This window comes from Nicotiana tomentosiformis, chromosome 3 (genome assembly GCF_000390325.3).
Source record: "Nicotiana tomentosiformis chromosome 3, ASM39032v3, whole genome shotgun sequence".
Classification (NCBI taxonomy): domain Eukaryota; kingdom Viridiplantae; phylum Streptophyta; class Magnoliopsida; order Solanales; family Solanaceae; genus Nicotiana; species Nicotiana tomentosiformis.
The window spans coordinates 16,572,275-16,598,451 of record NC_090814.1 but is presented as its reverse complement, the minus strand read 5'-3'; the positions used below and the strand labels follow the sequence as shown (position 1 = coordinate 16,598,451).

General features: G+C 40.1%; 1 protein-coding gene across 1 annotated transcript; it reads left to right on the top strand.

Annotated features, from left to right (window-relative positions):
- Positions 1-8,086: 8,086 nt before the first annotated feature.
- Positions 8,087-8,611, top strand: LOC138907417 (uncharacterized). The gene has a single exon (XM_070198015.1). The coding sequence runs from the start codon at positions 8,087-8,089 to the stop codon at positions 8,609-8,611; it is 525 nt and encodes a 174-aa protein (XP_070054116.1).
- Positions 8,612-26,177: the final 17,566 nt, after the last annotated feature.

Below are 26,177 nucleotides of genomic sequence, written 5' to 3'. Positions count from 1 at the left end.
CTTCTCGTTACCATTTGTGGTTCAATTATCCCTTTGTTGGTCTTACATTAATAATTTTCGCGTTGTTAACCTTACATTTACGTTCTTGCAATTGCTAGCTTTATGTTAATATCATGCACATATTTTATGTCTAGTGAGTGTCTCGACTTACCTCGTCACTACTCCACTGAGGTTAGTCTTGATACTTATTGGGTACCTCTATGGTGTACTCATGCTACGCTTCTGTATATTTTTGTGTAGATCCAGGTACTTCTGATCGTGTTAGTTTTAAGATTTATGTCTGTGTGGCTGGAGACTTCAAGGTATACATATTTGACGTTCGCAGGCCCCGGTGTCACCTTCTGTTATCTTTCATTTTCACTGTTTACTATTATTTATGGATAGTGATGTACTTGATATACCTAGTTATGTTTAGAAAGCTTATGACTTGTACTACCTATTTTGGGATTGTATGACTGATGTTGGTTCAACTATGTTATTTCAACTATAAACTAATGTTTTGTAGTTAAGTTGGTTAAATTCCATTAATTCTCAGCATGTGTTAGGCTTACCTAGTCCTAGGGACTAGGTACCATCACTATTTCTAAGGTGGCATTTTGGGGTCGTGACAACTTCATTGTAATTTTCATGTGTATTGATATTTGATTCGTGGTTTTGGATTTTATTTTGGTTATTTGAACTCGCTCGCGAGTTTGAACGATTTTTTTTAGACTTGTGTAGATGTTCGGTGTGGAGCCCCAGGGGCTCATGTGAGTTTCATACGCGTTTCAGAGTGTTTTGAGTAAGTTTCATAGTTGCAGGTGTTGGGCTAATACTGCAAGTCTCGCAAATACGAGATCCTGTTCGCATTTGCGAGGTTGACATTGCATTTGTGAGGTGGGATAGGGGGCTGAAATGTTCGCTTTTGTGAATAATAGGATCGTATTTGCGAAAGGGCAGCTGGGCTGGGATAATCGCATTTGCGATTTCACTGTCGCTTTTGCGATAGTTCAGGCTTCGCATTTGCAATGAGTGTGTTGCATTTGCGACATTTGCAGGGGCTGATAGAGTTCACTTTTGCGATCCCTGTATCGCATTATGCGGAGGTCGCATTAGCGAACCTTCAGTCATAAATATGACATTTGCAGTTGGTTTAATGGTTTGGATGTCGGGACTTAGTCTCATTTTATTATATTTTGAGCCTTAGACTTGGTAGGAGGCAATTTTTGGAGGGAATTTTTACATCTAGCTATTGGGCAAGTATTGTTTATTCAATTTCTAAAATTCAACTTGATTTCTTCTGTATTTTAACATCCAAATCATGGGATTTGAAAGGAATTTTTGGGGATTTTTTACTATACTTTTAAAAATAAAAATTTAAGATTTGAGAGTCGAATTGTACTCGAAGTTGAAACCAATTTGGACTCGTGGGGCTATGGGTAGTCAAGATCTACCCTTCGATTCAGGTTTTGATGGGGCGGGCCAGGGGTTGAATTTTGTTGAATTTTGTAAAGATCGTAACTTTATTAACCAAAATTGGTTTCTCTTACATTGTTTGATATTATTAAGTCTTTTTTGTTAGATTTGAGCTGGGCAGGGGTAAATTTTAAGGAAAATCTATTTTCGAGTGTTGACTTGTACAATGTGAGGTAAGTATCTTGCCTAACTTTATTTGGAAAAATTACATCTTAGGATTTGGCTTAATTTCTTATTTGTGTTATGTGTAAATGACGTGTACACGAGGTGACGAGTGTGTACATGGACATATGTGTGCCTTATGATCGAATTTAACCCGAGGTTATTTTTATTGTCTTGTTTTGATTGAGAGGTCCTCGTACTATGTGTTTTCACTTTGGATAATTGCTTGAATCTATGTTCCATGCTAGAGATCATATTTTTAGGATTTTATTTCCTAAGTTGACCAAGTTGGACATTTGTAAGATTGTTACTGATTGAGTTAGCTTTCATGCTTATATGTTGAACACCCATTTGCATCTCCTTGTTGAAATGCCCTTGTGCGATGTGTTGGTAGATTATGAATTTATGTCTTGGTGACAATTATTGACATCTTATGTTGTTATGAATGTGGCACGTATGGACTTGTTGGGTGTATTGTTTGGTTGTTTGCACGAGGTTTCTGCCGTACTATTATTATTGTTGATATTGCACATGTGGCGAGATAATGTGGGTTATATCGAGTTTGCACATATGGCGAGACAAGGTGGGTTATATGGGATTTGCGTATGTGGCGAGACAAGGTGGGATGATTGTTAAAATACATGTGGTGATACAAAGCGTCCATTTACTTTATTTGTTGTGCACACGGTGAGATAAGGGTGGCTATGTGTGGATGATGTGTAATAGCATGGGGTGTTCATTGATGATATTTATATGGTGGTGAAAAAGGGACATCTTTGTTTGTGCATATGACTTCTTTGTGTGTGTCATGCATTTATACATAATTTGTTGTGTGGTTTCTAACCTGCCCTTTTATGCCTTTGTTGTTACTTGATAATTTGGTTGTCAAGATGGATTTACCTACGTGGAGTTGTTATCTCGTATTTTGTTGAGCTGTTGGAACCGTAACGGATTGAAACAAAAGGAAAGTTGGTATCATGCATTTCTCTATTCGATTGTTTTTCTATATTTTCCTCTTGAACATTTTATTGGTAATTGACAGGGGTATGACACACGCTGTGGTATGAGGTCTTTACCGTACGGGTATGGTACACGCTGTGGCACGAGGTCTTTACCATGTGGATATGGTATATATTGTGGCACGAGGTCTTTACCGTGCAGATATGGTATATGTTGTGGCATGAGATTTTTGTCATGCGAGGGTGAATGACAGTGTGAGCACGAGGTGTCATATGTGTATGATTCTATTAGATGACTTGTTGTTGAAACTGAGCCTTACTTGTATTAAATGGCCATCACTTATTTTGATAAGATTACAGTTATTGCTTTCTATTATTCTCCATGTTGCTAGTCCTTGATATTTTGCACGTGTTATTTGACTAGCAACTGTCTTGACTTGAACCTCATCACTACTCTACCGAGGTTAGTCTTGATACTTACTGGGTACTGATTGTAATGTACTCATACTACGCTTCTACATATTTTTGTGAAGATCCAGGTACTTCGGATCGTGCAGGTCGCTAGAGTTTTGAGATGAGTTGTGGAGACTTTAAGGTATACCTGTTGTTCTGCTCGCAGGCCTCGGAGTCACCCTCTATTGTTCCTTGCTACTGTTTATTGTACTTCAAAACAATGTTGTAGTTTGAGAATTCTAATGTACTCTCTGTAGAGCTTATGACTCCATATTACCGGGTTTTGGGATTGTGAATGTTGTATTATCACATTGGCTATGTTTTGATTTAGTTTTCCAATTTATTTAATATTAAGTTATTATATTTTGTATGATATTGATGTGTGATAAGCTTACCTAGTATTAGAGACTAGGTGCCATCACGATCCTCAAGGTGAGATTTTGGGTCGTGACAATCTACTTCAATTTATAATGAATTAAATAAGCTAAAACTCCCTTGAAAGTCATTGAAGCTCGTTTAAGCTTGAATTTGAAAACTTAGTTTTCAAAATTAGAATTTATTTCAAACAAATATTGTTGGAATATATTGGGTTATGAATCTCAACTTTGCAACAATTTGGGGGAGATTTAATTTGAAATTTGAGCCAAATTCGAAGTAGAAGATGAAAATAAAAGAATATAAGATGTGGATCCCTATATACATTTATGTATCTCATATGTATCAAATATCTATCTTTCGTTATCTATGTATGCATGTGTGTGAGATATGTGTCATAGAGAAATTTTTAGATTCAATTTTAACTATGAATTTTGGCTCTAAACCAGTCCAGATCACCTCTGTAACGATACGAACGGTCGTTTTACTTTCTAGATCAGCGTTACCCTAAATAAGACTCCCTGTATGTGCTTCTTCTATTTTATGACTTGCGGAGATGGTTAGTTCGGGATTTGGAAGGGATCCGGTTGAAATCGAAATACTTAGTTCCCTAATATTGGCTTTAAAGGGGTAAGTTTGACTTGGGTCAACATTTCTAGTAAACGACCTCGAAACCGGAATTTAACGGTACCAATATGTTCGTATGATGATTTTGGACTTGGGCGTATGTTCGGATCGGGTTTTGGATGACCCGGGAGCATTTCGGCGCATAAAGTTAAAAGTTGGAGCATTGAAGGTTTTGGTGTAATCGAGGTCCATTTAGGATTCGGAGCTTGGAAATAGTTTCGTATGGTGATTTAAGATTTGCACGCAAAATTTGGTGTCATTCCGAATAGTTTAAGTATGAATCGGCGCGTTCGTAATACGTTGGAAGCATTTGAAGTTCATAAGTTGATTCTATTGGTTTTGGGTTGCGATTCTTAGTTTTAATGTTGTTTTCCATGTTTCGAGGGTGCGAGCGAGTCTGTTTTGTGTTTAAAAACTTGTTGATATGTATGGATGAGGCCTCAGGGGCCTCGGGTGCTACTAGGACGTTGCACGGATCGAGTTAGAGCTCAAAAGGGGTACTGGTGCACCAGTTCTGGTGTGCCCACACCTGTGAGCTTTTGGCAGCAGGTGCGAGCTCTTGGCCACAGAAGTGTCCTTGGGCATTTGACCAGTGGTCCGCAGAAGCCGAGAAGCATACGCAGAAGCGGTCTCGCTTCTGCGATGAGAAGTCTGCATGTGCGAGAAGGTCGCAGATGCACTCTACCCTCCGCAGAAGCGGGACCACAGAAGCAGGATCCGTCCGTAGAAGCAAAGCCATCCAGTCTAGGCTAGGACTGCACCTGCGATGGCTTTTACGTAGGTGCGGCGCCGCAGATGCGGCCCCAGGTCCGCAGAAGCGAAAATGCTGGAGGCAATGAGGTCCTTTTAATACGGGACTTAGGCCATTTTGGGTTCATTTATTGCATTCCTTGGGCATTTTTGGAGCTCTTAGAGAGAGGGTTTCACCTAGCTATTGGAGGTAAGTAATTTCTATCCAATGTACGTTAAATACTTAGATTATAGGTAGATTTTAACATATAAAATTTTAAAAAATTTCAGTTTAGATGAAAAACCTAGGTTTTGATAAAAATGGGATTTAACCACGAAAATGATTATGAAATTGGGTGAAAATTATATATTTGAGTTCGTGAGGTTATGGGTAACAAATTTCTTTGAAAATTTCTAAAATCCGGGCACGTGGGCCCAGGGGTAAACTTTTAGAAATCTTTCAATTTGGGTTGGGTAATTACTCTAATAGCTAAGTTATTAACTTTTGAGCGTATATTGATTATTTTATATAACATTTGGCTAGTTATGGATTGTTCGGCACCAAGTGGGGTGTTTAGAGTGAATTTAAGGCCGGAAAGTGAGCTTTGAGACGAGGTAAGTCTCTTTACTAACCTTGTAAGAGGAAATTTATCCCAGAGGTGATTTAAATTACTATTTGCTTCTAATTGTGGGGTCTACGTACGCACGAGGTGATGAGAGTCCGTGCAAAGCTACTAATTATGCTTATGTCCGGGTAGTTTAGGACCCAAATCATGAAATACTTGTAATGTTTGCACCCTACTTGTTAATTAAAGTACCTAAATTATATTGGAACTTGATAAGGATTGTAAAAAGAACGAATTTCACTTACTTGTGTTTTGGCTGGTTACTTGATCGTTAATAGAAATTGTGCTTCTTTGTGTATTAGCCTTGTTATAACTTTTAAATCAGATGTTTATAAAGTATCCTCTCTTCTTGTGGAGCAGGCTGAATTCTCGGCAGTAGAATAGATGCATCTATGGTTCGTGCCGATCGACCCTCGGCAGTGCACACATTATTCTGGATCGGGTAATACGACCACGGCATAATCGTGCATGATAATACTCGAAGCTTAATTATATTTGATTTTATTTTATAGCATGAGAGGTTAAAGTATATATATGACAGAAACTGACTTGGGATTTACTATTTGTGAAAGAATTATTTATTTCCTGCTTGTTATCGAGACACTATTATTACTTACATAAACCATGCTCATTTAGAAATTTTGTATTTTATGTTATCCCATAGTAAGTGTTGATGTCGACCTCTCGTCACTACTTCTTCGATGTTAGACTAGATACTTACTGGGTACATGTTATTTATTTACTCATGCTATACTTCTGCACTAATCGTGCAGGATCCGAGGCAGGTGCATCTGGCACTCATACCGGCACTCACCCCTGTTACCCTGAGGTGTAGTGGTGAGCTGCTTCCTGAGCCGTTCTGCAGCACCTAGGGTCTCTCCTTTGCACTTATTTTTCTGTGTACTTTTAATTCAGACAGTAGTTAGAGTTTTGTATATTCTACTAGTTGCTCATACACTTGTGACACTAGGTCTTGGCACACACACTAGTAGACTTTATGGTTTGGAGTATTTATTTTGCTTTGATTGTTACTCAGTGGCCTTCATTTTATTTATTAACTTTTCTAATCCTTAATTTCTTAATAAATGGAATTTAATTACTTGGAAACTTATTAAAAAGAGCAATCATATGGTTAGTTTACCGTTGACTTGCCTAGCGACGACGTTGGGCGCCATCACGGCCTATAGGAGAAATTGGGTCGTGACAACATGTTATCAGAGCAATAGGTTCACGTAAGTCTCACAAGTTATGAGCAGGCCTAATAGAGTCTTACGGATCAGTGCAGGGACGTCTGTTCTTTTCTTCGAGAGGCTATAGGGTGTTAGGAAACTACTCTTTTCTTTATATCCTATCGTGCAATTGATGTTGTGCTAAGTATCTTTCTCTTATAGTCTCACATATGATGAGAATGCGTGCGACAGATGTACCCGATCATGGTGGAGATGCACCCCCTGTTGCTGGAGGCCGAGGGAGTGCTCCAACTCATAATATAGGACGAGGGCATCCTAGAGTTATTCCATTCATGCCATCAGTGGATCCAGTAGAGGATCCTATTATTGAGGAGCAGGGCGAAGGGTCTACAGCAGAGCCAGCCCCGGTGGATTTCATGTCCGCACCGGGATTCCAGGAGGTCATGGGCCGTATGCTGCGGTTCATGGACTCTATGACTCAGGCTGATTTATTTACAGTAGACCCAGCCACATCTTAGGCAGGTAGGGGAGCACAAACCCCTACCGCTCAGGCTTCAGGGCATGCAGCTATCGTATATCAGACCTCGGGCACACTACCCGTGGGCGGAGCTCAGCCAGTTGCAGCAGCTATACCTAAGCCCAGCCCAGCTGCGGCAGGCGATCCGTAAAAGCTATTGGACAGATGGACCAGGCTTCATCCTCCTGTGTTTGAGGGTGAGCGGCATGAGGACCCCCGGGATTTTATTGATCGGTGTAGGTACAAACTGCACAACATGAGGATATTGGAGTCCTATGGGGTGGACTTTACCACCTATAATTTGGAGGGAAAGGTCCGTAGATGGTGGCAGTCCTATCTTCTTGGCAGACCAGTAGGTTCTCCTCCCATGACTTGGGATCAGTTCACATGCCTCCTCTTGGATAGATATATTCCACCCTCTCAGAGGGAAGAGTTGTGGTTTCAGTTCGAGCAGCTTTAGCATGGCTAGATGTCGATGAATGACTATGAGGCCAGATTCTCTGAGTTGCCTCACCATGCACTTATGATACTTCCTGTCGATGCAGAGAGAGTGTGGAGGTTTGTTGTCGGTTTGCACTCTGGTATCCAGGCCATCATGGCTCGAGAGTTGGAGATGGGGACCTCTTACGGGCTAGTTGTAGAGATAGATCGGAGGATTGAGGGTGTCCTTCAGCGGAGCCGTGATAGGGCAATGAGGGATAAGCAGTTTCGATATTCTGGATAGTTTAGTGGTGCCCCGACCAGGGGCATGGGTCAGTTTGTGAGGGGTCAGTCTAGCTGGCCCATATATCCAGCACCGCCGCCTCTTGGGGATGTTCCTACCGCTCACCAGCTATTTAGATTTCATCCAGTGGATATTCAAGGCATTAGGGTCAGACTTCAGGTCAACAGTCCACTGTACCGAGAGGTTGTTTGGAGTGCGAGGATCTTAGTCATGTGCGGAGGTTCTGCCCCAGGATTCGGTGCAAGGCAGTGCAGCAGGGTCAATAGCCTATGATTTTAGCACTAGCTGCCCCACTAACTGCCCGGCCACCCAGAGACGGAGGGCAGGTGGGTAGGGGCTGTCCTAGAAGTGGAGTCCAGCCAGGTGGTGCTCCAGCTAGATTCTATGCCTTTCCAGCCAGACCAAATGCAGTAGCCTCATATGTCGTTATCACAGGTACTATTTCTGTCTGCGGTAGGGATGCTTCGGTACCATTTGATCCAAAGTCTACATATTTATATGTTTCATCTCTGTTTTCTTATTTCCTGGGAGTTCCTCGTGAGTCCTTGGGTACTCTTGTTTATGCGTCCACTCCAGTGGGCAATTCTGTTATTATGGATCGGGTCTATTGGTCTTGTATCATGACTTTCTGTGGTTATGAGACTAGAGTGGATCTTCTGTTGCTTGATATGACCGACTTTGAGGTCATCCAAGGCATGGATTGGTTGTCCCCATATCACGCCATCCTTGATTGCCATGCCAAGACTGTTACCTTGGCAATGCCAGAGTTACCAAGATTGGAGCGAAATGGATAGTCTGTCAGTGCATCTAGTCGGGCTATCTCCTTTCTGAAGGCTCGACACATGGTCGAGAAGGGTTGTTTGGCTTATCTAGCCTATTTTTGGGGTACTACCACATAGACACCGGTAATTGATTCAGTGCCTGTGGTCCGGGAGGTCTCCGATGTGCTTCCTTTTGATCTTCTAGGCATGCCACCAATTCGTGATATCGATTTTTGTATTGATTTGGCTCCAGGTACCCAGCCTATATCTATACCACCGTACCATATGGCTCCGAAAGAGTTGAAGGAGTTGAAGGAACAACTTGAGGAGTTGCTAGCAAAGAGGTTCGTCAGACCAAGTGTATCGCCTTAGGCTGCACCTGTGTTATTTGTGAAGAAGAAAGATGGGACTATGCGGATGTGCATTGATTACCGCCAGTTGAACAAAGTTACCATTAAGAACAAGTACATGTTGTCGTATATTAATAATTTATTTGACCAGTTGCAGGGTGCTAGGGTGTTCTCTAAGATCGACTTGAGATCGGGGTACCATCAGTTGAAGATTCGGGATTCGAATATTCTGAAGACGGCTTTCCAAATAGATATGGCCATTATGAGTTTCTAGTGATGTCCTTCGGTTTGACTAACTCCCCGACGGCGTTTATGAATTTGGTAAACTGGGTGTTCAGGCCATATATTGATTCATTTGTCATTGTCTTCATTTATGACATTTTGATCTACTAACATAGCATGGAGGAGCATGAGCAGCATTTGAGAGTGGTGCTTCAGACCTTACGGGAACAGAAGCTATATGCTAAGTTCTCCAAGTGTGAGTTTTGGTTGGATTCCATAGCATTCTTGGGGCATGTCGTATCAGGCGAGGGTATTAAGGTAGATCCCAAGAAGATCGAGGTAGTGTAGAGTTGGCCTCGCCCTACCACAGTGACTGAGATCGGGAGCTTCTTGGGGTTAGCAGGTTATTATCGTCGGTCTGTGGAGGGCTTCTCATCTATTGCAACACCTCTGACTAGATTGACCCAGAAGGGTGCTCCATTCCGATGGTCTAATGATTGTGAGGCGAGCTTTCAGAAGCTCAAGTCTGCCTTAACTTCAGCACCGGTGTTAGTGCTGCCTTCCGATTCAGGGATGTATAGTGTGTATTGTGACGCTTCACGCATTAGCCTGGATTGTGTATTGATACAGGAGGGGTGAGTTATTACATATGCTTCACGTCAGCTGAAGCCGTACGAGAAGAATTACCCCATACATGATTTGGAGTTAGCTGCGATTGTTCATGCTCTCAAGATCTGGAGGCATTATCTTTATGGGGTATCCTGTGAGTTTTACACGATCATCGTAGCTTGCAACATTTGTTCATGCAGAGGGATCTCAATTTGAGGCAGCGCAGGTGGCTTGAGTTACTAAAAGATTATGATATTACCATCCTTTATCTTCTGGGCAAGGCGAATGTAGTTGTGGATGCCTTGAGTAGAAAGGCGAAGAGTATGGGTAGTTTGGCATTCATTTCAGCAGAGGAGAGGCCACTAGATTTGGACGTTCGGTCCTTGGCTAACAGACTTGTGAGGTTGGATATTTCAGAGCCCAGCCGAGTTCTTGCATGCGTCGTTGCCCAGTCTTCACTATTCGAGCAGATCAAGGCTCGTCAGTTTGATGATACACACTTGTTGGTTCTCAGAGAGACGGTACTACAGGGTGGAGCCAAGGAGGTTACTGTTGGTAAGGATGGTGTTCTGCGACTCCAGGGTCGCCTATGGTCCCTAATGTTGATGGATTGAGGGAAAACATTCTAGAGGAGGCACACAGTTCTCGGTATTCTATTCATCCATGTGTTATAAAGATGTATCGTGACCTGAGGAAGCATTATTGGTTAAGTATGTAGCGAGGTACCTTAATTTCCAGCAGGTTAAGTACGAGCATCAGAGACCAGGTGGCCTACTCCAGTAGATGGCTATACCTGAGTGGAAATGGGAGCGCATTACTATGGATTTCATAGTTGGGTTGCCGCGGACCTTGCGGAAGTTTGATGCAATTTGGGTCATTATCGATAGGTTGACCAAGTCGGCACACTTCATTTCGGTAGTGACCATGTATTCTTCAGAGAGATTGGCCCAGATTTACATTCAGGAGATTGTTCGGTTGCACAGTGTGCCTGTCACCATTATATCAGATAGAGGACCTCAGTTTACTTCCCATTTCTGGAGGGCAATACAGAGTGAGTTGGGGACCCGGGTAGAGCTCAGCACAACCTTTTATCCGTAGACCGACGGACAGTTAGAGCGGACAACTCAGATCTTGGAGGATATGCTCAGAGCATGTGTGATTGAATTCGGAGAGCAGTGGGATCGATTCTTGTCTTTGGCCGAGTTTGGTTACAATAACAGTTATCAGTCCAGCATTGAGATTGCTCCATTTGAGGCTTTATATGGTCGGCGATGTCGTTCGCCCATCGGATGATTTGAGCCTGGCGAGGCTAAGTTATATGGTACTGATTTAGTGAAGGATGCCTTGGAAAAGGTAAATTTAATTTAGGAGCGATTTCGCACTGCACATTTCAGACAGAAAAGTTACGCAGACCAGAAGGTGCATGATTTATCATTTATGGTAGGCAAGAAGATTCTCTTGTAAGTCTCGCCGATGAAGGGATCATGAGGTTCAGGAAGAAGGGCAAGTTGAGCCCAAGGTTTATAGGCCCATCTGAGGTGTTGAGATGGGTTGGGGAGGTTGCTTATGAGCCTGCTTTGCCTCCCAGCCTATCGGGAGTGCATCCGGTTTTCCATGTATCCCTGCTCCAGGAGTATCATGCCGACAGGTGGCATGTATTAGACTACAACATGGTTCAGTTAGATGAGAGCCTGGGTTATGAGGAGGATCCAATTGCCATTATTGCCAGACAGGTTTGCCAGATGGGGACAAAGAAGATTTCTGCGGTAAAGGTTCAGTGGAGGGGTCAACCAGTCGAGGGGGCGACTTGGGAGACCGAGGAGGACATGCGGAGCAAATATCCACACCTATTCAGCACTCCAGGTATGATTCAAGACCCGTTCGAGGACTAACGTTTCGTTAAGAGGTGGAGAATGTAACGACCCGACCGGTCGTTTTGCTTTCTAGATCCTTGTTCCTCTAAATAAAACTCCCTGTATGTGCTTTTTCAGTTTTATGGCTTGCAGGGATGGTTAGTTCGGGATTTGGAAGGGGATCAGGTTGAAATCGGAATACTTAGTTTCTTAATATTGGCTTTAAAGGGGTAAGTTTGACTTGGATCAACATTTCTAGTAAACGACCTTGGAGCCGGGATTTGACTTTCCCAATAGGTTTGTATGATAATTTTGGACGTGGGCATATGTTCAGATCGGGTTTTGGATGACCCGGGAGCATTTCGGTGCATAAAGTTGAAAGTTGGCGCATTGAAGGTTTTAGTGTTATCGAGGTACGTTTGGGATTCCGATCCTGGGAATAGTTTCGTATGGTGATTTAAGACTTGCACGAAACATTTGGTGTCATTCCAAGTAGTTTAAGTATGAATCGGAGCGTTCTGAGTAAGTTGGAAGAATTTGAAGGTCATAAGTTGATTCTATTGGTTTTGGGTTGCGATTCTTAGTTTTAATATTGTTTTCCATTTTCCGAGGGTGCGTGAGTCCGTTTTATGTTTACAAACTTTTTGGTATGTTTGGATGAGGCCTCGGGGACCTCGGGTGCTACTCGGATGTTGCACGGATCGAGTTAGAGCTCAAAAGGGGCTGTTGGTGCACCAGTTCTGGAGTGCCCGCACCTGCGAGCTTTTGGCCGCAGGTGCGAGCCCGCAGGTGCAAGCTCTTGGCCGTAGAAGAGGCCTTGGGCATTTGGCCAGTGGTCCGCAGAAGCAGAGAGGTATGCGCAGAAGCGGCTTCGCTTCTTCGATGAGAAGTCCACAGGAGCGAGAAGGCCGCAGATGCGCTCTACCCTTCGTAGAAGCGGGATCCAATCCGCAGAAGCGGAGCCAGCCAGCCTGGGCTAGGACCGCACCTGCGATGGCTTTTCCGCAAATGCGGTCCCAGGTACGCAGAAGTGGAAAGGCTGGAGGCAGTGAGGTCCTTTTAATACGGGACTTAAAACCATTTTGGGTTCATTTATTGCATTCCTTGGGCAATTTTGGAGATCTTAGAGAGAGGGTTTCACCTAGCTATTGGAGGTAAGTAATTTCTATCCAATGTAAGTTAAATACATAGATTATGGGTAGATTTTAACGTGTAAAATTGTAAAAATTTTGGGTTTTAGATGAAAAACTTAGGTTTTGATAAAAATGGGATTCAACCACGAAAATAGTTATGGAATTGGGTGAAAATTATATATTTGAGTTTGTGAGGTTATGGGTAACAACGTTTTTCAAAAATTTCCAGAGTCCTGGCAGAAGGGCCCGGGGATGACTTTTTAGGAATCTTCCAATTTGGGTTGGGTAATTACTCTAATTGCTAAGTTATTAACTCTTGAGTGTATATTTATTATTTTATATAACATTTGGCTAGTCGTGGATCGTTCGGTGCCAAGTGGGGTCTTTAGAGTTAATTTGTGGCCGGAAAGTGAGCTTTGAGACGAGGTAAGTCTCTTGCCTAACCTTGTAAGAGAGAATTTACCCCATAAGTGATTTAAATTACTATTTGCTTCTAATTGTGGGGGCTATGTACGCACGAAGTGACGAGAGTCCGTGCGTAACTACTAATTATGCTTATGTCCGGATAGTTTAGGACCCAAATCATGAAATACTTATAATGTTTGCACCCTACTTGTTAATTAAAGTACCTAAATTATATTGGAACTTTGATAAAGGAATTGTAAAAGACCGAATTTTACTTACTTGAGTTTTGGCGGGTTACTTGACCGTTAATAGAAATTGTGCTTCTTTGTGTATTAGCCTTGTAATAACTTTTAAATCGGATGTTCATAAAGTATCCTCTCTTCTTGTGGAGCGGGCCGAACGCCTAGCAGTAGAATAGATGCATGTGTGATTCGTGCCGCTCGACCCTCGACAGTATACACATTATTCTGAATAGGGTCGTACGACCTCGGCATAATCGATTGTGATAATACTTGGAGCATAATTATATTTGATATTATTTTATGGCTTGAGAAGTTAAAGTATATATATGAGAGAAACTGACTTGGAATTTACCATTTGTGAAAGAATTGTTTCTTTCATGCTTGTTATCGAGATACTATTGTTACTTACATAAACCATGCTCATTTAGAACTTCTGTATTTTATTGTTAGCCCATAGTAAGTGTCGATGTCGACCCCTCGTCAATACTTCTTCGAGGTTAGACTAGATACTTACTGGGTACATGTTGTTTATGTACTCAAGCTACACTTCTGCACTAACCGTGCAGGATCTGATGCAGGTGCATCTGGCACTCATACCGGCATGCACCCCCGTTACCCTGAGGCCTAGTGGTGAGCTATTTTCTGAGCCGTTCCGCAGCACCTAGAGTCTCTCTTTTGCACTTATTTTTCTGTCTGCTTTTATTTCAAACCGTAGTTAGAGTTTTGTATATTCTACTAATTGCTCATACACTTGTGACGTCAGGTCTTGGTATACATACTAGTAGACTTTATGGTTTGGAGTATTTATATCGCTTTGATTGCCACTCAGTGGCCTTCGTTTTATTTATTAAATTTTTTATTCCTTAATTTCTTAATAAATGGAATTTAATTACTTGAAAACTTATTAAAAAGAGCAATCATATAGTTAGTTTACCGTTGGCTTGCCTAGCGGCGACGTTGGGCGCTATCACGGCCTATAGGAGAAATTGGGTTGTGACAACCTCCAATCTTCCTTAAATTATATTGTTTGATCTATCAATTTTCAACGAATTTCAACCATAACCATTGAAAAATAAAAAATTTGATTAGGTTTTTGAAATGTTGTATATTATTAGTAACTTTTTCTTGCTATTTTTGGTGGTATGATTTAATGATTAATTCTAAGTAATTAGTAGTGTCTATTTCTGCAGTTCTCTCAAATGAGTAATGGACTCATAATCCCGGCCTATGAAATATGGTCCAATCCATGTCGTTCCATCTTTGTTTTCACTCATCACCCAAACCCTTTACATGAATCATGATATCGTAGATAAAGAAGATAGTTTACCGAAAATAAAGTTCGATGGACCTTTTTCCAATAAATATTTATATTTTAATCCCATTAACAAATATTTTGGCAAAATAGCCTCGCGGCATATTTTTAAAGCACAGTATGCAGGATTTTGCTCGATCGCTAGTATTTTGAAACATGTTGGGTAGAATTTTAAAGCACATAGCAACTATGGTGATCGTGGATTTCGTTACAAAATTCTTACAATCAAAAAATTTTTAGCCACAATGATGAATAATTCCGGTGATCCGTTAGGATTTTGTGGAAAATTCTACCCAGCGTGCTTTAAAATTCTAACGTTAAGGGAAATTCGGTCCAGCGTATTTTAAAATTCTAGCATGAGACTTTTTCAGAATTTCTGTTATCGGGGTCAAAAAATTGATAATGACATAAAAGTGTCCTATTTATGTCATTCTCCCCGTAATTTATGAGTGGATGCTATTTTTCAAACATTCAAACTCATTTTTGGATTTATCAAAATGGCAAAGAAACCATAACTTAGTCCATATTAATGATTTTACCAGCTTTTGGTTGGGATGTAGAAGATTTAGAGCCCGTTTGATCAATTAGCTGACTGAATGAAGATAATAGCATTAGGTGTTGAATTTGATTTCATAAATAATCAGTTAAGTGCTTCAATAAAAGTATTAAAACTAATATTAAACAATTAATACATTTGATCGAAAAGAGTTAAGGGTCTGTTTGGAAAGCCACCCAATAATTGGAATTGATGTAATTACTAGGGTAGTAATTACACATCCTTGTAATTACACAACATAGTAATTACGACGACCCGTTTGTTTGTCAGAACGTAATTACAGTGTAATTACAAGCGTACTGTTTGGTTGCACAAGAGTAATTACACAGTTAGATTAAATTTTAAATGAAATAATTATTAAAACTTAAAAGTTAATATAATAAATATATGCCTATAAATAATTTTTTATAAATATAAATTATATTAGATTTGATATTTAAGATGCATATTTTTTTCTTGAAAATATATTAATTAGTAATCATATATTTATAAGTAATAATGTAAAAATAATTGATATATTTTTTCCAAATAAATAATATTTAGTTTAATTAATTATAAAAACTAAAAACATACGTTTTGTAAGATGATCATGGAATGCACGTTTGATAAAACAAATTAATATTTATAAATATAATGTCATAATATTATTCAAATATTTGATTAAACTAATCTATCAATTCTAACTAAAAAATGAACAATTGTGAGATAACAAGCCAATATCACTATAAAATAAGTAAATTGGAACCATAAATATAACACAATTTCAAAATCCAAAAAAACAAATAGTTTATCATATGTCAAATTCCAACATAATAAAAATAAGTTCAAATACAACTTAAGTTTAGGAAACATAATAAGTTGATAACCTCATTGAACAACGAAATTCTACTTTAATGACATCACTCATTATATGTCAAGTTTGTTAATGACTCATCATTTCTACTATTAGGAGATGTAGTTTCGAAAATTAGAATAATAATGCAGTTATGTTAAATGAAAAAAATAAAATAAATAAGAAATAAAATATACAAGCAATTACATGGAATCACAAGAAGTAAAGGTAGATAAATAAAAGATAAATAATGTACAAAGAAAAATATATTTTAAAATCAAAAAAGAAATTAAAAAGTAAAAATAAAATAAAAAATTTAAAATAAAAAGAAATTAAAATAATGGAAATAAAAAGTTATAAAGAAAATAAATTAAAACAAAAAGGAAAGAAATTAAAAAGTAACATTGTTATTACATAGTGTAATTACCATCGATTCTCACATCTCCCTTGAGAATTGGAGAGTGTAATTACACCTTTCCAATTACACCCAATTCATGCTGACCAAGTAATTATTTGGCCAGACAAATATATCAAACTGTGTAATTACGCCCAAATCCAATTCCTAGGTGATTTTTCAAACAGTCTCTAAAAGTATTTATTTTTTTGGGTTAAAATAACTAAAAGTCCTTGAAGTTGTCTACAAAAAGACAAGCTAAAAAGTATATCTATGGAGAGAAAGAGAAATCATAGAAATGAGGAGGAGGTTATGTGTTTTAATTAGGTAAGGGTGTTCGGGGTAGGGGTGCTCAAAATCGAACCGAAATCGAAAATCGAACCGCAAAAGTGGCTTAATGGGGAACTGATTGAATTTTTTTTATTAGCGGCTTATCGGTTTGGAGCGGATTATTCAATTTTCTTAACGGATAATCCATCCGTTAACCCGTTAAGAATATATATATATATATATATATATATATATATATATATATATATATATATATATATATATATAATTATTTCTATCCATATGTTACTATGTATATTAAATAATAAAATTTCTTCCACACTTTCACTTCCAGTACTGCCACTGTATTACTCTATTAGACATTTAGACTTTAGAAACCCTAACATCTAAAATTCTTAATTTACCTTAGAAACCCATCTCCCAGCCCTCCCGCCGTCTAGCACTGGATTTGTGTTTTGCTGACTCTCTTTGGATGGCTACCTGGTATTGTCTATGCTGTTTATATCCTCACAAAGTGATCAGTCATCTTCCTTCCCTATGGTAATTCTTCTCAAATTTCATACAATATACTACTAGTATTTAGGCAGAATAGTATTTGATTCCTTTTCTTTGACCCAATATACTGCAAAAGAAATTGAAAAAGCAAGATAGTGCCTTGCAGGTACAAGGGTGGCCTTTCAGTTTCGAGCTATGTAAAGTTGTTTGACAGGTGAATTAGTTAAGTTTCTTGCAAGTGGTTTCAAGTTTCTTCCTCTGTTATTGAAGGGATCATCAGAAAAATGAAATTCTAAGCCTTAATGCATTATGCATGTGAAAGGATGTTGTAATCGCGATTTGCTTTATACTTATGTTGTCTCTATAATTTGCTTTATGACTACTTTGGACAGTGCTTAGTTAAAGCCACTCAAATACTTAATTTTCTTCTTGGGGTTCAGTCACATGTTGCTCTCTAGTTTCATGCTAATTAACACATTGTTGTATTCTCACTTAAGACACAAAACTAATATGATTTTAGTGTAATTATCTTCTTAGAACATTCACAAAGTTCTACACCCTTCGTTAACAATTATATCATTTAGATTGCAGTTGATTAGTCTGCTTGTTCATTCGATTTGTTTGTATAACATTATACTTCGTTAACTAGAACATTCACAAGGTTCTACACAACTTTTACGAACTGTGATTCTGACATTCTGTGAACAAGACCAACAAACTAGCTAGCTGAACTGTAATATTATACTTGGTGTTTCCAGTAGCCCTTATTTAATTTTAGTTCGGTCCCATAATAAAAGTAGTCAGTCCAAACAGTTTTTTAATTATCGGGTGGCACGATAACCGCCCGATAATAGCTAAACTGATATCAATCCGTCCGATATCTTATCTGGTGGCTAGCGGATTAATACATTTAAAAGTCGATAACCGATAAACCGAAACGTTAAGAGTAAATAACTGCACGATCCGCCCGATAAGCAGCCCTAGTTTGGGGTACTAAAAACAAATAGTCAAATTTATTGTCACATCGAAAGTTTTTATCTATATATATCTATACTGTATTAAAAGCACGAAAGCCCTTAACGAAATGTCGTTCGTCTTTTTTACCCTTTTAAAATAAAATTCATGCTAGACAAAATAGTCATTTTCTCATTTCCCTAATATTTAGTATTTTGAAGTCAACTAAAACTTTACTTATTAAAGTTTTTCCTATTTGAACAACTACACAGAAATTTCTAATATTTAGGATATCAAAATCAATTACATTTACCATATATAATATTATAATACTAAAAATATAAATGTTACGTGGTATATTTCCTAAGAGGATGTGCATAGCATTAATGGAAGGAAACGGCCAAACTTATATTTGAAAACTAACAGAGGCAGCAAAAAATTGATAGTAAATTAAATAAATAATTAAGCTCTTAATTAACTGATTAAGAAAAATTGAATTCAATTATTTTTCAACTTCATCATATTAGTAAATTTATTTTTCAAATTGACAAATAACATTGGAAAGAAAAGTTGACAATTGTTCTTCAGGTTCAAATAATCTAATTTAAGAGGAGATAAAGAGGTATATCAATATGATCTTATCATTTCACTTATTTATATCAAGCATATACTAATTAATCCCATTCATCATTATATTTATAAATATAATTTATCAATTCTTACTGCAAAATTACTCAAATATTTATAAATATAATTTTCCTATAATGACGTAACATTACACAAATATTTTATGAAATAAATAATTTATCAATTCTAACTGAAAATCTAATGGCATGCAATCTGAATTAATAAGTGAATACAACTAAAGCAAATAAAATGTAAGCGAAAATATAACATAAATTCAAAATCCAAAAACAAATTAACATAATACTCTTATGTAAAATTACAACATAACATAAAATAAGTTTCAACATAATTTAAGTAAATATAATTCAAAAGAAAAGGAAAGCATAAGTTTATAACTTCATTCAATAGTGATTCTACTTTAGTGACATCACTCATTATATGCCAAGTTTATTAATGATTCGCCTGCACTTAGTTGTGATCAGTTTTCACAGCTATTTCTTGAGAAGTTCATTCCTGTCACTCTGATAGAGGATTACCGCAGGCAGTTTGAGACTCGATTTGTGGATCTAGCTCGCCATGCCACTATCTTGCTCCCTACTGAGAGGGAGAGAGTGAGGAGATTCATAGATGGGCTCACTTTCACTATCATGCTACAGATGGCCAAGGAGACTGGGGATGATATTTCTTTCTCGACCGTAGATATTGCTAGACGGATTGAGATGGTACGTGGTCAGGAGAGGGGGTCAGTATCTGATAAGAGGCCTCGTCATTCCGGTAGTTTCAGTGGTACCTCATCTGGAGGCAAGGGTACTTTTGGTCGAGGCCATCCTCCCAGGCCATTTCAGTCAGCGCTTCAGGCATCTCATAGTTGCTTGTGCTCCTCCATGCAACAGGAGTAGATCAATATGTCATCAATGAAGACAATGACAAACGAGTCAATATATGGCTTGAACACCCGGTTCATCAAATCTATAAATATCGCTGGGGCATTAGTCAAGCCGAAGGACATCACTAGAAACTCATAATGGCCATATCTAGTCCGAAAAGCCGTCTTCGGAACATCTGAATCACGAATCTTCAGCTGATGATACCCCGACCTCAAGTCGATCATAGAGAACACCCTGGCACCTGCAACTGGTCAAACAAATCATCAATGCGCAGCAATGGGTACTTGTTTTTAATGGTAACTTTGTTCAACTGACAGTAATCAATGCACATCCGCATCGTCCCATTTTTCTTCTACATGAACAACACTGGTGCACCCCAAGGTGACACACTTGGCCTGACGAACCCCTTTGCTAATAACTCCTCAATTTGTTCTTTCAACTCCTTCAACTCTTTCGGAGCCATGCGGTACGGTGGAAGAGATATGCTAGGTACCTGGAGCCAAAGCAATACAGAAATCGATATCATGATCTGGTGGCATGCCTGGAAGATCAGAAGAAAACACATCGGAGAAATCCCGAACCACGGGCACTGAATCAATCGCCGAAGTCTCTGTAGTAGTATCCCGAACGTAATCTAGATAAGCCAAACAACCCTTCTCGACCATGTATCGAGCCTTTAGAAAAGAGATAACCAGACTAGATGCACTGACAAACGAACCCTTCCACTCCAATCTAGGCAACTCTGGCATCGCCAAGGTAACAGTCTTGGCATGGCAATCAAGGACGACATGATATGGAGACAACAAATCCATGCCCAGGATGACCTCAAAGTCAGTCATATCAAGCAAAAGAAGATCTGCTCAAGTTTCATAACCATAGAAAGTCAAGATACAGGACCGATAGACCCGATCCACAACAACAGAATCGCCCACTAGCGTGGACACATATATGGGAGCACCTAAGGACTCGCGAGGGACACCCAGAAAATGAGCAAACAGAGATGAAACATATGAATATGTAGACCCTAGATAAAATAGTATCGAAGCATCCCTACCGCAGACAGAAATAATACCTGTGATCATGGCATCTGAGGCTACTGTATCTGGTCTGGCTAGAAAGGCATAGAATCTATCTGGAGCGCCACCTGACTAGCCTCCACCTCTAGGATGGCCCCTACCTACCTGCCCTCCGCCTCTGGGTAGCCGGACGGCTGGTGCGGTAGTTGGTGTTGTAATCATAGGTTGATGACCCTGATATACTACCTTGCCCGAAGTCTGGTGCAGAATCTCTTCATGTAGCAAGGATCCCCGCACTTGAAACAACCTCTCGAACCGGTGGGTTGCTGACCTTAAGTCTAACCTTGATGGCTTGAATACTCACTGGAGGAAGCTTGAATAGCCGGTGGACAGTAGGTTCTCTCTAGAATGGCGCTAAAATAGGGCCGCACTAGAGCACCCCGAGAAGGCAGCGGTGCTGGATATGTGGGCCTGCTAGACTAAACCCTCACAAACTGACCTCTGCCCCCAGACGGAGCACCACAGAACCCTCTAGAATACTGAAACCGCTTGATCCTCGTCGTCTGCTCTCGGCTCTGCTGACGAACACCCTCGATCCTCCGAGCTATCTCCACAACCAACTCGTAAGAAGTCCCTATCTCAAACTCTCGGGCCATAGTGGCCTGGATACCAGAGTGCAAACCCGCAACAAACCTCCGCACTCACTCTGCATCAGTAGGAAGTATCATAAGTGCATGGCGAGATAACTCAGCGAATCTCGCCTCATAGTCGGTCACCGACATCTGACCCTGCTGGAGCTGCTCGAACTGAAACCGTAGCTCATCCCCCTAAGAGGGTGGAATATATCTATCCAAAAAGAGGCGTATGAACTGGTCCCAAGTCAAGAGAGGAGAACCTGCTGGCCCGCCGAGAAGATTGGAGTGCCACCATCTATTGGCCCTGTCCTCCAGCTGAAAGGTGGTAAAGTCCACCCCGTGGGACTCTAGAATCCTCATGCTGTGCAGTCTTTCCCTGCAATGATCAATAATGTCCTCGGGGTCCTCATGTTGCTCACCTCCAAAGACAGGAGGATGTAGCCTGGTCCATACATCTAATAGCTTCTACGGCTCGCCAGCCGCAGATGGTCTGGGCTCAGGTATAGCTGCTGCAACTGGCTGAGCTCCGCCCACGGGTAGTGCGTTCGTGGTCTGATATATGGTAGTTGCATGCCCTGGAGCCTGAGCGGTAGGGGTCTGTGCTCCCCCTCCCGCCTGAGATATGGCTGGGTCTGCTGGAAATAAATCAGCCTGAGTCATAGAATCTATGAACCGCAGCATACGACCCATGACCTCCTGGAATCCTGGCGCGGACATGAAATCCACGGGGGCCGGCTCCGCTGCAGGCACCTCGCTCTGCCCCTCAATAACATGATCCTCTACTGGATCCACTAGTGGCACAACTGGGGCAATTCTACGATGTTGTCGTCCTCTACCACCAGCTGGAGCCCTCCCTCGGCCTCTAGCAATAGGGGGAGTGGCTCCTCCATTGTAGGGTACATTTGCCACGCGCATTCTCACCATCCGTGAGAGATTAAGAGAAATATATTTAGCATAACATCAACTGCACGATAAAATATGAAGAAAAACTTGTTTCCTAACACTGTATAACCTCTCAAAGATAAGTACGGACGTCTCTGCACCGATCCGCATGACTCTATTAGGCATGCTCATAACTCATGAGATGTACGTGAACCTAGTGCTCTGATACCATGTTGTCACGACCCAATTTCTCTTATAGGCCGTGATGGCGCCCAACGTCGTCGCTAGGCAAGCCAACGGTGAATTAGCCGTCCATTTAATCTTTTTAATAATTTCAAAGTAGTTGATTTTTTATTTATTAAATAAGTGAGAAATGGAAAATTTAATAAAGTAAAGCAAAAACTAATGAAATGTCACGATCCAAAATCCATTAAAGGGCGTGATTGCGCCGGACACCGCTGACAGGCAAGCCAAAAATAAATAATTAATTTGGTTCTCATTTTTTTAATATTTTAGAAATCATATGTTTCTTCAATTAAACAGTAAAAGATAGAATCTACAGTGTAAATAATAGTATCTTACAACAATATCAATACAGGACAACCCAAATCACCCCAAAATTCGGTATCACAAGTGCATGAGCCTCAACTAGAAATGCAAAATAAAATACAACATCTGTCCGGAATACAAATTCGAACAGGAGAAAATATAAATATTCTAAAGGAGACTCTGCTGGTTGTGGACTCGTAATGTGGAATGCAGCTCACCTAATTCCCCGCAATAACCGTGCCTCTGCGCACACAAGGCCACTAGACATATATGCACCTGCACAAAAATGTGCAGCATGTGTAGTATGAGTACGTAAATCAATGCGTACCTAGTAAGTATCCCGCCTAACCTCGAAGAAGTAGTGACGAGAGGTCGACTTCGACACTTACTATGGGCTATAAATAAAATATCAATGATATACTTAGGAATGGATTACGTAGAACGGCTGTAAGCTCAATATCATGAAATAAGCAAACAATTCTTTTGTTCATAAGAAATTTCCAAATTTTATTTTCGTCATTTAAATATCTTTTGTATCTTGGGCCAATGAAATCAATATCAATTATTATAAATTCCAAAAATATATCATGCGCAAATCATGCCGAGGTCGTACGGCCCAATCCAACATAATATTTAAACTGTGCACTGCCGAGGGTCGAACGACGCGAACCATAGATGCATTTATCTGCTACCGAGGCGTCCGGCCCGCTCCATAAAATAGAAAACACATTAAACAACCAATTCAAGATTTATTAAGGGGCAGATATTCCACAAATTTCAAATTCCCATTTAACGGTCAAGTAACTGAAGTTTAAACTTTTTACAATCCCTTTACCGAGTTTCTAAATATTTTAAACAATTAATTTAATAAGTAGGGCACAACATCGCAAGTACAACATGATATGGGTCCTAGACTACCCGGACATAAGCATAATAGTAGCTACGCACGAGGGATATTCTTAGACCATTTTCGAAAGTACAGGGGTATATTTGGACCTTTGCCGTATAATTTATTTCAAATTCCATGCCAAAATTCGTGGTCAAAATCCAAAAATATCAATTTCTAGATTTTTCTTCAAAATCCTACAATTCTTATCAATTTTCATGTTTAAATCCTTATACAACCCATGTATTTGACTTATAATAAGTGGGAATCACTTACCTTGTGTTTCTTGGTAAAAATCCCCCTTTGAAGCGCTCCAAAAATCGCCCAAACCAAGAGAAAAATGAAAGAAAATGGGCCAAATCCCGTTCTTAAAGAACCCTTCTGCCCAACGACTCCTCGCATCTGCAGTCAAATAGCCGCTTCTGCGGATCCGCACCTGCGGAAATTCCATCGCAGGTGTGGCTCCAGCTCGGCCCAACAGTCCCACATCTGCGCTTCATGTAGCGCATCTGCGCGTCCATGCGCCGCACCTGTGCCCATCGCCCGCTCCTGCGTTGCCCACTTCGCACCTGCGCCCAAATGTTCCGCACCTGTGGTTGCTGAACAGCCTCCTCTACTTCGCACCTGCGACTCGTGGCTCGCACCTGCAGCCCTTTTCATGCAGGTGCGATTGCACCAGATATCAGCTGCCTCAGCATTTCATCCAAGTCCAAACTCGATCCGTTAACCATCCGGAATCCACCCGAGGCCCTCGAGACCTCAACCAAATATACCAACACGTCCCAAAACATAACACAAACTTAGTCAAGCTTTTAAATCACATAAAACAACGCTAAAAATACGAATCATCCTCCAATTCAAGCTTAGTGAACTTTGAAACTTCAACTTCTACAATCGATGCCGAAACCTATCAAATCACGTCCGATTGACCTCAATTTTTTCACACAAGTCACATTCGACATTACAGACCTACTCCAACTTCCGGAATTGGAGTCTGACTCAGATATCAAAAAGTCCACTTCCGGTCAAACTTCTCAAAAACCTTCAATTTTCTAACTTTCGCCAAATGGCCCCAAATGACCTACGGACCTCCGAATCCACTTCCAGATGCACTCCCAATGCCAGAATCACCATACAGAGCTATTCGTAAACTCGGAATCCCAAACGAACACCGATAACATTGAAATGCACTTCAACCAAAATTTATGAAATTTTTCCAAAATGCCAACTTCCACAATAGATGCCGAAACGCTCCCGGGTCATCCAAAACCCGATCCGGACATACGCCCAAGTCCAAAATCCTTATACGAACCTGTTGAACCTTCAAATCCCGATTCCGAGGTCGATTACTCAAAAATCCAACCTTAGCCAATTCTTCCAACTTAAAGCTTCCGAAATGAGAATTTTCTTTCCAAATCAACTCTGAACTTCTCGAAATTCAATTTCGACCACACGTACAAGTCATAATGCCTGAAGTGAAGCTACTCATGGCCTCGAACCACTAAACGACGTGTTGGAGCTCAAAACAACCGATCGGGTCGTTATATGAAAGAGCGAATGTAGTGAAATAAATGCTCAAAATCCATAAAGTCTACTAGCATGTTTTCAAGACATGGTGTCACAAGTGTATGAGCAACGAGTAGAATATACAAAAATATTAAGCTACTGTCTGAAATAGAGTAGACAGAAAGTAAATACAAAAGAGAGACTGTGGGTACTGCAGAACGGCCTCAGAGAGCAGCTCACCACTAACCCTCGGGGTAACGGGGGTGCGCGTCGGGATGACTACCAGATGCACCTACCTCAGATCCTGCACGATTAGTGCAGAAGTGTAGCAAAAGAACATAAACAACATGTACCCAGTAAATATCCCGTCTAACTTCGAAGAAGTAGTGACAAGGGGTCGACATCGACACTTACTATGGGCTAGTAATAAAATAAAGAAATTCTAAATAGGCATGTAATACATGAATATTAAAAATAACACAATGGCAAGCAGCGAATAAATGATCCTTTAACTGATAGTAAATTCCAAAATCTCCATCTAACACATACTAGTTCCAAATCAATTTCGGACATTAAATAAATTATAATCTCTCAACCCATAACATAATATCGAGTGTAATAGGGCTCTGAGTATTATCACACACGATTTATGCTAAGGTCATACGGCCCGATCCAAAATATTATGTGCACTGCCGAGGGTCAAACGACACGAACCATAGATGTATCTATTATAGTACCGAGGCGAACGACCTTCTCCCATGAGAGTAGAGAAGTTTACCTCGCTCGCGGAAGTACTTGCGAAGCGAGTGGACATGGATTTCACAGAGTTATTATGTATTTCTCAATTCTTCCCGAAAATAAGAAATCTAAATTGGAAATTTTCAACTTTAAAATCCCTAGTCTTAGCTCTATTTAAGACAATTAATATGCATAACAAACATAACAGTACAACTAAAGCATGAT

Excerpts from the sequence above, each read along its gene's own strand:
- LOC138907417 (XM_070198015.1), top strand. The coding sequence starts at position 8,087 with ATGATTTTAGCACTAGCTGCCCCACTAACTGCCCGGCCACCCAGAGAC.